The sequence below is a fragment of the Hemicordylus capensis genome, chromosome 5, assembly GCF_027244095.1.
Source record: "Hemicordylus capensis ecotype Gifberg chromosome 5, rHemCap1.1.pri, whole genome shotgun sequence".
Classification (NCBI taxonomy): domain Eukaryota; kingdom Metazoa; phylum Chordata; class Lepidosauria; order Squamata; family Cordylidae; genus Hemicordylus; species Hemicordylus capensis.
Window position 1 is genome coordinate 101,899,858 of NC_069661.1, and position 15,128 is coordinate 101,914,985.

At 43.3% G+C, this 15,128-nt stretch overlaps 1 protein-coding gene across 4 annotated transcripts in view; it reads left to right on the top strand.

Moving 5' to 3' along the window:
* The window catches only part of ATP8A1 (ATPase phospholipid transporting 8A1), a 242,997-nt gene that overhangs the window by 141,362 nt on the left and 86,507 nt on the right, over window positions 1-15,128 (top strand). For all 4 annotated transcript variants that reach the window (XM_053252646.1, XM_053252647.1, XM_053252644.1 and 1 more), the window contains 7 exons: window positions 2,767-2,872; window positions 3,979-4,061; window positions 4,185-4,234; window positions 5,095-5,164; window positions 10,258-10,342; window positions 13,735-13,874; window positions 14,755-14,893. In XM_053252646.1, coding sequence (XP_053108621.1) covers window positions 2,767-2,872; window positions 3,979-4,061; window positions 4,185-4,234; window positions 5,095-5,164; window positions 10,258-10,342; window positions 13,735-13,874; window positions 14,755-14,893 — 673 coding nt within the window. The remainder of the gene's footprint in view (window positions 1-2,766; window positions 2,873-3,978; window positions 4,062-4,184; window positions 4,235-5,094; window positions 5,165-10,257; window positions 10,343-13,734; window positions 13,875-14,754; window positions 14,894-15,128) is intronic.

Here is a 15,128-nt window from a genome sequence, read left to right on the forward strand (position 1 = left end):
GAAGTAGCCTGTAGCCATCAAGACAACCAAGACAATCATCCTGGCAGTCATTTTCATGGGATGACTCCTGATTCTAATGTTGTGAAGAAGGAAGAAACATTTATATCTCTCCACACCATGCGTAATTTTATAGACCTTTATCTCTCTTACATCGTAAACCTGTGAGCAGGAGTTCTTTTATTTTAAGTTAAATTTCTGTGCAGTACTTGATTTTAGTGAGCCACCTTAAGTGGCACAGTGGGGAAATGCTTGACTAACAAACAGAAGGTTGCTGGTTCGAATCCCCACTGGTATGTTTCCCAGACTATGGGAAAGCAGCTGTTTCCCAGACTATGGTGGAGCAGCTGTGAAAAGGCAAATTCCATTCCAGGGATAATTAGGAAGGGGACTGATAATAAAACTGCTAATATTTTTAATACCTTTAAACAAATCTGTAATGTGGCCACATTTGAAATATTGGTCATCATATCTCAACAATGATATTATAGAACTATTTTAGAACAGGAAAAGATGCATAAGAAGGCAACCAAGATTATCAGGAGTCTAGAGCAGCTTCATTATGTGGTAAGGCTACATCACTTAAGGCTTTTTAGTTAGAAAAAAGACTACTAAGGGGAGAAATCGTCAGAGGTTTATGAAATTATGCATGGTATGGAGAAAGTGGATAGGATTCTTTCACAACACGACAATTAGAGGTCATCCCATGCAACTGATTGCCAGGAAAACTAGGACCAACAAAAGGAAATGCTTTTTCACATTGCATATAATTAATCTATGGAATTCTCTGCCACAGGATGTAGTGATGGCTGCCAGCTTGGATGGCCTTAAATGGTACTTAGAAAACTTCATGAAGGACCAGTCTATCAATGGCTGCTATCTTGATGGCTAGAAGTTACCTCCAGATTCAGAGCCAGGATGCCTCTGAACACCAGTCTGCAGAGGACCAACAGCATGAGAGGGGGCATGTTTTCATCTTGTGGTTGTGGGCTTACCAGAGGCATCTCAGAGACCACTGTGGGAATCAGGGTGCTGGTCTTGATAGACCTTGGGCCTGATCCTGCAGGGCTCTTCATAGGCACCCTAGGTGACCTAGGGTTGGCTAAAAGTAAAGCCAGTTTTCAGTCGAATTAAAAATAATGACCAACATCCAGCCTAATGCCGCAGCCCCTCCCTTCCCCCACCTTCCCAGGAGTATGGAAAGACCAGTGTGCCCTGAGAGGAAGGCATGAAAGGAGGCGCCCAGGCCAGGGGAGAGCATAACATCGGCCCCCATAGAGACCAGCTCTGGCCTGTAAGGACTGCTGGGGCAGCCCCTCCCCCACCTTCCCAGGAGTACTGAAAGACCAGTGTGCCCTGAGAGAAAGGCAAGAAAGGATGCACCCGGGCCGGGGAGCTCTCTTTTCTGAGAGGAAAGCTGGTCTTGTGGTAGCAAGCATGACTTGTCTCTTTAGCTAAGCAGGGTCTACTTTAGTTGCATATGAAAGGGAGGCTAGAAGTGTGAGCACTGTAAGGTATTCCCCTCAGGGAATGGAGCCGCTCTGGGAAGAGCAGAAGGTTTCAAGTTCCCTCCCTGGCATCTCAAAGATAGGGCTGAGAGATTCCTGCCTGCAGCCTTGGAGAAGCCACTGCCAGTCTGCCACACTGAGCTAGATAGACCAGTGGTCTGACTCAGTATATGGCAGCTTCCTATGTTCCTATGTCCTCAGCTCCCAAAAAGACCAACAGCCTGAGACAATGTTTTATTAATCTGTTATTTGCTTCTTTTAATATTGTAAACAGCTTTGGGTGCCTTTTTCAAGGCAGAAAGACGGTATTAAAATGTAGTAAATAAAGAATAAATAATGCAGTGCTCATGCTAGTAGTTGTGCTGATCTGAAAGGGGAAGAGTGTGGTGAATCCAGTGTAAATCGCCAAGCTTTCACCTTTTACTCACTCAAATGCTGTCACCACCACTTTGTTTCCTGAAGGATACAGTAAGGAAGAACTTTACTGCAAGCAAATTTAAGTTAGGGGACCTTTTACCCGCAAACTTCCCTGTCCTCCCAGGACAACCTCTTGCCCAGGTTCCCCATCTCATGACAAATTGAATTAATTGGATAGCCTTACCTGCCCAACCTTAAATTGGATAGCCTTACCTGGCCAACACCAGCAAGGTACTTGAACCATCAAAGTTATTTTAATATATACCAGGAACAAGGGCAAGTGAAAAGAAATGCTCAGGCAGAGAGCAGGGGGGAGAGAGAGAGAGTGCATGGTTAAGCTTCCTATAAATACTGCTAGTTAACTGGACACTATTTGGCTTAAACCACATTTCCTCATTTTCACTGGGCAGGATCTGAACAGCAACTGATTTTAACACCCTCAGTAACTGTCATACTACTGGGTTTGAATTCACCCATTCAGACTGGACCTTTGAGGCTTGATTATACCAAAGCATTCCAAAGGGATGTTAATTCCTTCATGCATAGTGGATAGTTTTTGTCTACAGGGGATGGATTTTGTCAATATCTCCTTTGCTCTGAAGTCCACTGTGTCTGTCAAAAATATGTCTCTCGGGGCTGTGTCATATTTTCAAGTGTCATAGCTTCAGAAGGAAGGGGAGACTTACAGAAATTGCCCCTCCCCTATAGTGTGACTGCACCATCAGTTCATTAGTGTAGATATTGGCCAATACTTTGAAATACTCTCATTCTTACAGCTGTCCTATTCATAGCTATTTAATACTTTTAATTTTGAATGAATCCATGTTTCTATTTTTTGTTGTAGCCAACTGCTCCCATAATTTGTGAATTTCTAACAATGATGGCAGTGTGCCATACAGCAGTTCCAGAAAGGGAGGGTGATAAGATAATTTACCAAGCAGCATCTCCAGGTAAGACTTTTATAACTGTGTTAAAATCTCTAAAAATATTATTTTCTTGTTGAGCAGATTGATTACATGCATACCTGATGTGTATCTCAGAGCCTTTTTAAAAGAATGTTTTGATGTATTTTTTAAAAAATGAAGCAGTAAAAAGTTGTTTAAGTTGTATGTAAGTTATAGGCATTAAGTTTGGGAGGAAGAAAAAGAAAGCAGCACATGTATTCATCAGTAAGAGTGTGCATTTGTTTCAGAACAAAGAAATATTTAAAACCAGATGAGTTCAGATTTTCTTCACACCAAAATTAATACACTTCATAATGAATGAGTACATATGGGGTTTATTTTCAGACACCCATTCACTGCATATTTTGAAACTTCTCCCAGCATCTACAGTCCTTTATTCAGTTGCCTCTCGCAGCCACCATTTATTTCCCCCCAGTGCTTTGGACAAAGAGGCTGACATCCTCACTAAGCATGTGTCTATGCACCAGGAGGTAATGTTTCCATTGTGCAGAACTCCCTTTGCTCCACAGCACCTGTTACATTGGGGGCGGGGGGCGCTATGGCATTTTTGCTGATCTCCCATAAGCGCCCTGCAACATCCGAAAATATTTCTCTAAGGGCTGCATGACCCTCGGGGACATAGTGAGGTATAGGGCATATCCAAAGGAAGGGGAGATTGGCAAAAATCACACACAGACACACATCCCTTGCATTATAGGTTCTGCTGACCTAAGAAAGCTTCACAGTGGGGACACTTCTTCCTAGGGTTAGTTGGGATGTCAGCTAGCATTGTTCTGAGAGAGTTGGGCAGGGGTGGGGGGCCGCTGGGGAGATGGCAGATACCAGTGACTGCTATTTTTCAGTAGCAGCTGCCACCTTTTCCCCACAAAGCCCCAAATGCAGTACAGGAAGAGGCTCCAAAAGAGTTGCTGTAGAAGTTAATGACATGCATATAAGAATAAATACAGGCTTTAAATTTACAAATTTGCTCATGACTTGAAAGCAGGTCCTAACTAGAAAGTACATAGAAGTAATTAAAATGAAAACTCTGAAATTTGATGTTTCAGTCCTCTCAGTTTGTCAGTGAAATAACAGAGGATAATTTGTTGCAGATGAAGGAGCATTGGTTAGAGCAGCCAAGCATCTTCATTTTGTTTTCACTGGAAGAACACCAGACTCCGTAATTATAGAATCTGTAAGTACATTCAGTACATTCAGTATGTGAGCTAGTTGTTTTGGCAAATAGTTCACCATTAATATAAAAAATGTCGTGACAATCATTTAAAACTAATAAATTAATATGTCACTTGTTTTCCAGCTTGGACAGGAAGAAAGATATGAAATGCTGAATGTCCTAGAATTTACCAGGTAAACGCAAACATTATATAGTTTAATGTGAATGGTTTAAAAGCTGTTGTTTTATTGGTAAAGGGATTTCCCTGTTTTAAGTAATTTCAAGCTTGAGAAAATGTACATACAGAAAATAATTTAATCAAGAAAGTTTTCTGTTTTCAGGTTTTTAAATATAATTACATCAAGCAAAATGATCATTATGAGCAATACATTCTATAGCTGATACTGTAGGTTATTGTCTCTAGGTACCTATTTGTCAGGGTGTACAAAATCCAAAGAATGACATATATGTTCTTTCTAAATGTCTTCTCTTTAGTAAACTCTGAGCCCTTTCTCCGTGAGAAGGGGCTTGAAGGGGCAGGGGAGCAACCCTCAAAAAGCTTACCTCCTCCTTAGACGATTCCCCTCGCTTTTCTGGGCGGGTAGATTGCCTGCCCAGACAATTGTAGGCTGCTGCCAACAGCAGGGAGATTTGGGGGCCGGGAGGCCGCCGGAGCTCCCATAATGCACTTATGCAATGTATTATGGGGATACCCCCACTGTTGGCCGGGAGCCCCTCAGGCTCCTAGCCCCAGCTGCAAGCAGCCAGGGCTAGCAGATGATTTTAAAGTGGGGCTAAAGGATCACTTGCTCCCATTTTAAAGACGGGTTCCAGAGGAGGGTTTGCCGCCAGGAGCTGCACAGCTCCTGATGGTTCCGATGATCAGCCGAAACCAGGATTGGCTTTCTTAACCCAGTTTTGGCTGATCGTCAGAACAGACTTATTCACTTATTTCAAGATACGTGTGCACGAACACTTGCATTCCAATACAGGTATCCCCCATTCCACTAAGTTAATTTAAACCTATTTGAAATGGAAAATATCTCTCTTTCAGTACTAGGAAAAGAATGTCTGTGATTGTCCGCACGCCTACTGGAAAGTTAAGACTCTACTGCAAAGGGGCTGTAAGTATTGTTTTTAATTTAAATTTCCATGCCCTAATTTTTTTTAGTAGTAAGTTGTTAAGCAGAATGGTAGATATAGATTGCATCTTAGTAAACAAAAGAAAATCTGATCGTATCATTTAACTTTGATGGCATTGAGCTTGATCACAAAGCCCATCTTTAGTGTATCAGGTTTATATGTGAGTATGCTTAATGCCATTTTTAAAGTTTACATTTTAATATTGCCTATTAAAATACATTTTGGATTCCATATTCCTAAAAATTATTCAAGATGCTTTTTAATAATATTGCCAACACCAATTCTGAAGCAAAAGCCTATATAATTTATAGGTATATGTTTTGTATACAATCTGATAACTCCTTTAGTTGTATCCAGAGGTGGACTAGGTAATTTTGGATCCTGGACCTAAAGGCCTTTGGAGGGGCCCCCAGCCCATTGGAGCCCCACACACACACACTGCTGCAAGTTAAGCATCCCACTACACAATACGCCATGACAGTATTTTTAACACATGGGTTCTTGAGGGCACAAACAACAACTGAACTCACAAGAATATAAGAATATAAAACAGGTATATTTATGCAAATATACATTAGCAGAAACATTTCAACACACAACTTAACATATTCCCATCCCACATATTTCTTTCCCCACTCCCCACTCTGTCTCTAAAGAGGATTTGGGGTGTGTAGGACTTTTGGCCTGAAAGTCCAGGGGTAAGAGCGCATCTGGCTACTCCCCCTGCTTACTAGGCTGGCATGTTAAGTCTGCTGCCAAAGCCTGCCTTGCAGAAGCATGCTGGCTTGTTTGCTCATTCCTTTGCCATTGTGCCATTCTGCTGCCAAAGCCTGCATTGTAGGTGCACCCCAAATGCTTCTTCCATTGCCAAGCCAGCCTGCTGCTAAAGCCCACCTTGCTGAGTTCTCCTGCAATAAACCTCTGCCAAAGCCTTCCTTGGCACTAAGTCTGCTTGCTTGCTCCATTGCTCTGCCATGCCTTGCTCTGCTGCTGCTTGACACCTGCCTCCTTAGTTCCTCTATCCTGCACACAACATTACACAGGAGCAAACCTGAGTTTGCCACCAAACACATGCACAAAAGGGATCCCAGCTCTCTGACAAGTATGCCTATATGGTTTGCATTTTCAGGCACCTGTTTGTTCATTTTCACATTTTGCATGTTTAAGTATAGCTTTAAAACCTCGCAGTTGTACACCTAAGAAAACATCATCTATGAAGCTGCTGGGATGTTCAAGGGCACATGCTGCATTCTGACAAGTGGCTATACAGACAATCATCCCCCCCCCCGTCCCCAGCCATAAAAGTAGGGGCGGGGGGAGATGGACGTGTAAACACAAAAGGAACAGAAAAGATAAAACTCTGCCTCTTAGAAACAAGTAAAAGTAATCACTCTGCAATGACCAAGAGAGGCTTCTTGAACTTGGGCTGACAAACAGGTGTGTGAAAACACAAGATTTCTTGGGGGCCTGAGAGAGAAATCAAGGGGAACACAATCTTTGGCAGATTATTTTTGTTATTGTTGAAAAGGGCTGCTTTACCCATTCTAGAACAAAAACTGCCTTACACCATTACCCCAAAGTGCTACATCCAAGTCTGACAGTTAAAATTACAGTTTAAGGGGATGCAACTGTTCTGACTTCTCCTCCATTGCTCTCAATTCAGGAAAACTTCCAGCAGCCCATTTATTCCTCAAAGCCATCAGGAGGCTGCCTTGGGAGACTCCCTCCTCCTCTTCAGAACCACTTTCTCTTCCTCCACAGAAGTAATTGCCCTTTTAATTAGCTTAGATTAACTCTCATCCGCAGCCCACCCCCACCCACCCCCACAGTGCCTGACCTGAATTTCCAACAAGTCTTACAATCACATCATGTAGTCCACATGGTTCTTGGAGACTTGCACGCCACCAGCCCTCTTCTCTGCACTCACTAGCACACCTTCTCCCCCATCCCAGCCTAAGACTTCTTCTTAAAAGTAAATCCTTTCCCCATAACAAGCCAAGCAGCCTTTTGTGAAACAGTTTAGTTAAGCTGTCAGCTTTTTTGGTCTTTAATAACAGGGGCTTTGTTTGTTTATTTTTTGAAGAGAGAGCTTGGCAGGGGAGGAAGAGAGGATGAGAGACAGAAAGACAGAAAAGAAGAGGGATATGTCTGGAGACTATGGCGGTGGGGGGGGTGTCTGGTGGTCCTCTTTTCTCTTCTAGAGATAGAGAGCGAATCCAGGAGCAGAAGGCTCTTGGTGTGGGGGGGGGGAGTGAGACCGGCAAAAGGGGGACAAGCTGTTCATATGAGCATGAACCTTTGTGCACGGCAGTGGGGATGGGGTGGGAATCAAGCAATCATATACAGCTACGTTGGTACTCGGAACCCTTCCCAGTTTCACAGCGAGACAGAGGGGAGCAGCGTGTTCTTATTTGTACAGTGCACTTTACAGAAATGAAGAATAGGCGATCCTCTCCTCCTGCAGCTCACTGGCTCTTACCTAACCAACTGCACAGAGCAGCAGGAGTGAGAGAAGGGCAAGAGCGCCGCAGGAGTCACAATTGCAGCAGCCCATCTCCCCCACTCCTCTTACCATCCTCCTTGTCCAGCACCATTGTGGCGGGGATCAGCTGCCTCCACTGCTCTGTCTCCGTGGCTGGCTCACCCTCTAAACTTCCAGTTGCTGTTTCTTCGCTCTGTTGGGAAGCCAGGCAAAGAACACACGGCAGAGTGCTCGCAAAGTGAGCCACCAAGTGGAAAATGCACCTGGCACGTTCTCCCTTATTTCCTCCTCTCTCTTTTCCTTTTCTTTCCTTCCCCACCTCCGGCCTCCCAGCCGCCACTTGGAGGTCTCCCCCACCCCCAGCAACACACACTGCACTGGCAGCCTGTGTAGACACCAGCAGCAGCACTTAGAAGCCCCCTCACTCAGCGTGGGGTTATTTGGAGGCCCCACCCCACCGGGCAGCATGCCACCAGGTCAGGCCAACTGTCAACAGAGGCACATGGCAGCCAGCTCATCACCATTTCAGTTGTGATGCGGGCATGCCGTGGCAGAGGCCCCTGGGGGAACATTCAGAGCCCCCCCCCCCGCGGCAGAGGACCGGACCCGGGGCCCAAGTTCCAGTCCTAAGTGCGCCCCGGTTGTATCTAAAGTTGGCAGTTGAGCTGTCTAGGGTGGGCCTCAACAAAGAAAGATTCTTGTATATAGTAATTCTTGCCTATTGGATTTCTGCTAGATTGCTGAAATACCTAAGCCCTCTTCAGAGTTCCAAAAAACCATGCTTGTCTAAAGAGGCAAGTGCTGAGAAAATGATGGCATACCCCAACCTTCCAATCACAAAAACAAGCTCTATAACACTTTTGGCACTTCTCTCTTCAGACAAACACTGTAAGCATTGAGTGTGGGGCAGCATGAGACTTTTCAGCACGTCAGCTCCAGGGCAGGACTTCTGAGCGTACTCTTGGGACACTGTACATGAGTACAGCATCCCCCCCCCGCCCTTGGAACGTCTGAAGGGAGGGCTTTAATGTGAAAGCATACTGGGAATAGTGGAGGTGGGTGGGAAGCCCTTTCCTATTTCAGTTGTAGCACTCAAACTTGTCAGTTGAGTGGACATAGGGAAATAAAAAAATTGCTTACCACCAAAGACTGCAGAAGCTTTGCGAAATGTAGTTTGTCCCTTCTGGGATACTGGGCATTGGGATTTATGGCATTTCCCATGAGACAAATGTAAAATCTCTTCAGGGGCAAATAGTTCTATTTTATTTTGGAGCTGCTTCCTTTTTTAACTTAAGCTTTGCAGAGGCTTTTGAGGAACATTCTTTCTCACACAAGAACTCGTAACATTTGAAAGCATTAAATCAGTCCTGTTTCAAGAAGTCTCCAGTCCTCACTGCTGATAGGAATGTGTAGCATTGGTGTGGAGTACCTTCATTCCATAGGACTGATTCATGTGGCAAGCCACTTCTAGCTGCCATATGTCAATATTTCTTAATAGCTCTATGTGACTGGTGTAATACATGAAGCAGTCTTTACAATAGCATCTAGTCTTAACTGTATGCCTTGTTATGTTCATATACCTAGGGGCTGAATTGCTTGTAATATATCCTCCTTGCCTGGTCTGGTCATTTCCAATCTCTAGTAGTATCTTTCATTCATTTTCTTTTTCACTGTGTCTGCCTATGTTAGGTTATATCTCGGATTTGTTTGTTTGTCAAGCGCTACATTAAAAATATTGAAGTGCTGCATGATTGTATACTCGTGTAATATGAGAGCAGTATGATAAAGCATCAGATATATGAGAAGAAAATTAGTCAAGGAAACTACATAACAGTCTGCATGCACTAATAGTAGTGTCAACACTTTTTTCAATTTAACTGTCCCTCAGTAGAATGTACATGTTTAAAGAGGAACTATGTAGCAAGGTCCAAGCATCTGCAGTAAAGATCTTATGGATCAGTTGCACATCAGATGTGCAATCAATCCACAGTCATAGGAACATAGGAAGCTGCCATATACTGAGTCAGACCATAGGTCCATCTAGCTCAGTATTGTCTACTCAGACTGGCAGCGCCTTCTCCAAGGTCTACAGGCAGGAATCTCTCTCAGCCCTATCTTGGAGATGCCAGGGAAGGATCTTGAAACTTTCTGCTCTTCCTAGAGCGGATCCATCCCCTGAGGGGAATATCTTTCAGCGCTCACACATCAAGTCTCCCATTCATATGCAACCAGGGCAGACCCTGCTTAACTAACGGGACAAATCATGCTTGCTACCACAAGACTAGTTCTCCTCCCTTGTCTCTCCTCACAGTCTCTAGTAAAGACTGTGAAAACTATTTATCAAGTGTCCTTTAGCCTGTGTATCTGTACTAGTATAAATACAGCTGCTACAGAATTTGTTGAACACCAGGGTGTGAAAACTGTCCTTTAAAAAATGTTTGCATTACTTAGTTAAAATTCATTAGAGTACCATAATTCACATCAGAAATGTGGTTGAGTGTTATAGAAGTACATAGTCTTCTGGCCACTCTTCTTGTCTTATTCAATTTTGTATAAAAGAATGTTGCTTCAATATGTCGTATGTTGTTATAGGACACAGTAATTTATGATCGCCTGGCTGAAAATTCAAAATATAAGGACATTACCTTGAAACATTTAGAGTTGTTTGCTACAGAAGGTAGGTATTATTATTAAACAGAATAGTAAATTATAAGTTGTCGGGATTTCTTACCGTCCTCCTTGAGACAGGGTTGTTTACCCAGTCAAACGGCAGTGTGCCGAGAGAATCAGGGGGCTCCAGACACCAGGACAACCCCAGTAATTACCTTTCAGAAGTCAGGAAAGGCTTGGAGAGGCGGGCAACAGCTGCTGGGGAGTGGGCGGGTACAGTCCAAGAGGCAGCAAAATGGTGAAGATGGGATAACTACGATATCAGCTCCACAGCTGCAAATGGGTGTAGAAAGGCTGATAAAGGGGTTGGAGTTGGAGAACAAGTCTCCTTTGGAGGCCAGGGATTGGCCAGGGAAGAAAGAGCAAGCTGGAAGGGGGGGGAGTGTCCTAAATGTAGGGCTTGATTTAAAGCAGGGGCTGCCGAAGATGAGACAATCAGCAGGGATGGGGTTTGTTGGTCTGATGGACTCCTGGAGAGGAGCTCAGACTTTTGGCTTCCGCTGATAGATGAAGGAATGGAGTGACTATACTTCCCTCCTCCCCCAACTCTGAGGTAATGCCCATGCCTATAATTTAGTGCGGGAGGGTGGAAATGTTATTTAGAGAATTCCTCCTCGCTAAACACGGACATAAATAAAACCACTAAGGTGATAAAAATATTGTGTACCAGTTGGTAGTTACTGTAATTTTAAAAAATGTTCATTACATTTCATGAAGTTTAGTGGTTCATGATGATCCATCTCTGAGGACTGGTTTACACATGCAAATTACTTGTTTTCTGTACACTTGATTACCATGCACTTGATGGTCGGTGTTTAAATGTGTGAACTAACCCTATTGAAAAGCATTGTGTATGAGGTGGCATGATGTCATATGTGTGAATGAGATCACAGGTATAAGTTGCCATTTAATGCGGCAGTCATCAATTGATGAAGAGCTTCTATGAATGAGCACCAAGCCTTTGTTCAGCTTGAAATAATCAAGATGCTTTTGATTGGTTCAGTGCTACATTCAGTCATTAGCTATACCTGACATTAAGAGGTTTTCTTCTATAATGGGTATGTGGCTTTCTCCTATAAAGGATTAGTGCTGTGCATGAACCGGTCTGGAGGCCATGTTAGAGGCCTCCGAACTGGTTTGGAGCCTGGCCGGTCCGGCGGTGGGGGGGGAGGGAGTCTAGCTTTAAGGGTGGGGGTAGTACGTACCCCTCCCACCGCTCTTCCCCCTCCAGCGCTGCACTTAAAAGCAAAGTTTTGGGGGCGGCAGCGTTCCTCCCTGCCGCCCCTGGCTCCGTCGTTGCCTGGCAAAAGCGGAAGTTGCTGGCACGCATGCGCCTGTTGCGGCATGTGCACGAATGTCACCACCGCGCGCGCCTCACACATCACACGTTGTGTGCGCACGCAACGCGTGACGTGTGCGGCACAGCGGGTGCATGCGGGTGCACACGCGCTGCAGTGGGCACATGTGTTCCGGCAACTTCCGTTTTCTTCTCTAATGGGTATGTGGTTTTCTCCTATACTGGATTAGTGCTGTGCACGAACCGGTCTGGCCTCCAAACTGTTGATGCCCAGCAAAAGCAGAAGTTGCTGGCACGCATGTGCCCGTTGTGGCACACGTGCGACTATTGCCGCTGCTCATGCGCCGCACACATCACACGTTGCGTGTGCATGCAACGTGTGACGTGTGCGGCGTGCGCCGCACCGGGCACATGCGTGCCGCACCGGGCACATGCGTGCCAGCAACTTCTGTTTTTGCTGGGCAACGACGGGGCCAGGGGCGGCAGGGAGGAACACTGCCGCCCCCAAAACTTTGCTTTTAAGTGCAGCACCGGAGGGGGAAGAGCAGAGGGAGGGGTAAGTACTACCCCCCCACCACCCTTAAAGCTAGACTCTCCCCAGTGCTGGACCGCTCCCCCGTGGTTCTGTGCACATCCCTATACTGGATATGTGGTTTTTTCTTGGAGAGCTGCAGCATAGGTGACAGCTGCTTGGAATCTCACTTTACCAGGTGCTTTCAGAGAAAAAAAGTCTGTACGCAATGGAGTACTCACTCACTTTTTAATTATTGGCTGACATCCAGGCCAAGCTAATCAATAGCATTATTCAAGAATTATTCTAAAGGATAACTTACAGTAGGACTACTCTCATGTAATTTAGTCTGGATATCAGCCACTGTAATTGATTATCTTACATAGCATTTTTCATCTTCCAGTAAATCACAGCATTAGCCAACTTCGCACATTGTTGGGTTTTTTCCATTTGTTTTGTGATTGATTTTATGTTGTAGTCTATTTTCCCAAAGTAAACCTAAATTTCTGTTCAAGATGAATCATTTTGTCCTATGTTGTTCTAAACACTGTGCCTGCCAAAGAACATTCCTTGCTTGGTAGTACTAGAAATACTGGCTGACATCCAAATTAATATAGTAATATTTTATCACAAATGATGAAATGATTTTTGCCTATCCACCCCCTTCCTTTTGCTCATTCTTTGCCTCCTGAAAATATGTCCCTGAGGGTCCTACAATCCTCAGAGGCATTTTTTCATGAAGCATAGTGGGCTTAAGAGGACAGAGAAGATCCACACACATAAAAATCTCCTTTCCTCCATTGCTCTTGCAAAACTTTCAGCACATGCAAAGTGTTATCTGGATGTCAGGCAATTTTTAGGTGGATTAGTAATCAGGTTAGAACCTTGTAGTCATTTCCATGGATCCCAGTTTTCCTGGTCACTTATAAATAATTGGACTGAAGCATTATGGTTAAACATTGGCATTACTTTGACACTGAATCAAGAGAACTGTGGGTTTAAAAAGCAATCTCTGAAATGCATAGATTTCAGATTAGGTTCAGACAACACTTCTTTATTATTATCTCTATCAATCTGGATATCTGAGCAGTAGTAAAAGCAGAAAAAGAGCTGCATGCTCACAAAAACCCTTCAGTGTCCCTGCAGTCAAGGTTTTTTGTGCAGCTGAAACGAGTCTGGACTGGGGGAGTGATTTTTGTGTCTTCCCTTGCTGCAGAATACCTTTCCACTTGCATAAATATATCCCTGAGGATCATGCAGCATTGAGGGAAAGGATGCAAAAATATCTCCTCCCTCCTCCATGCCTGCGAGCTGTGTGAAAAGCTTTCGCCTCAGAGACGCTGAAGACTTTGCAAGTACACAGTCCTTCTTCTACCCGCCTGCTACAAAGAATGTGGGCCAGTATTTGATAGAGTAATGGCAGATTCTTGGACTTTTTTATTTATTGAAGAAGCATTTATTTGTCCAAACCAAGGACCACATGCACATTCAGAGGTGAAAAAATATGTCTATTGTTTAAGATGCCATACAATATTGTAAAAATTATAAATTGATAATTATTGAACACTCTTTGGTCACTTCTATTTTTTAGGTTTGAGAACACTTTGTTTTGCTGTTACTGAGATTTCAGAGAGTGACTACCAAGAATGGCTAAATGTCTATCAAAGAGCTGCAACATCTGTACAAAACAGATCATTAAAACTTGAAGAGAGTTATGAACTAATTGAAAAAGTAGGTGATGCATGTTGCTTTAAAATGTTCTTTTTATGCCATTAATATTTACTGGAAGTTTTAAGTGATAATATGTTGATAATTGACATTTTTTACATTTACTATCATATTTTGCAATTTTATCAAACAATTCAGCATAAATTTTATTTGGGGGTGGGGGGATGCCAAAACGTTGATATGAAGCAAATCATTTCTCAGTTTAAAATATTAAACTTCATAGAATATAGCTGATGGATATTGCTTAATGATACAGTTTTGCTGCAGCTGCTGTAATAAAACTGCTCCTTATTATCAGCCTCAGATTCATGACATCCTTGACCTATCTTCATAATGCTTTTGGGTGGTCTGGCCCTCTGAGCCTTGGTATTTGTCTGCTTTGGCCTTGATCTTTAACTGTGCCACTACTACAGGCTGTGCCTGTTCCAGATGTCTTGTTGAATCTTCAAATATTTAGTTGTTGAAAGTTCCAAAGCCTGGTAGTTGCCTGAATTAACTCCTTCAGGAATAAATGCATGGCTAGTTCCTGGAATGGTGATGAGTCTAGAGAGGGCCAGGTGGTTCTCTCATGCTCTTCATCCTGCTACTGCTACTACAGGAAAGAATAAATGCAAGAATATTTGGCATTGAAAATTTAAAAACTTTACAAATCAGGTACATATAGACATTCAGCCTGAGCAAACTTGGTTAGAAATAAGTGCCACTTAAATATATTAACTTACTTCTAAGTAAATATGTGTTTAGTTTAACATTTGTATTGTCTGGCAAAGTCCATAATCCTAAATATTATTTGTTATAAAAATGACTTCTTAGCATTCAATGCTCTATTTGGATTTTTTTTTAAAAAACTAACAGGTAATTCTCTGATATGTTCTTTTCAAAGAATCTTCAGTTACTTGGAGCTACAGCCATAGAAGATAAATTACAAGACCAAGTGCCTGAAACAATAGAAACTCTAATGAAAGCAGATATCAAAATTTGGATCCTTACTGGAGATAAGCAGGAAACTGCGATTAATATTGGTAATGTGTTAGGCTTAGGTTTGCATGAAACATTCTTCTTTTTTCAGTTTATAAATAATAGTGGGGAAAGCTAGGGATATGCAGAACATTTCAAATTTGAAACATTCCAATTCGAGAGCCATTTTGAGTGATTTGAACTCAAAACAGAATGCCCTTCAAATTAAGGGCCTGTTTCAGGCTCAGAATGAAATGACCCAGTTCCGAGTTGGAACGTTCTGAGTGTTCCGAGCACCAT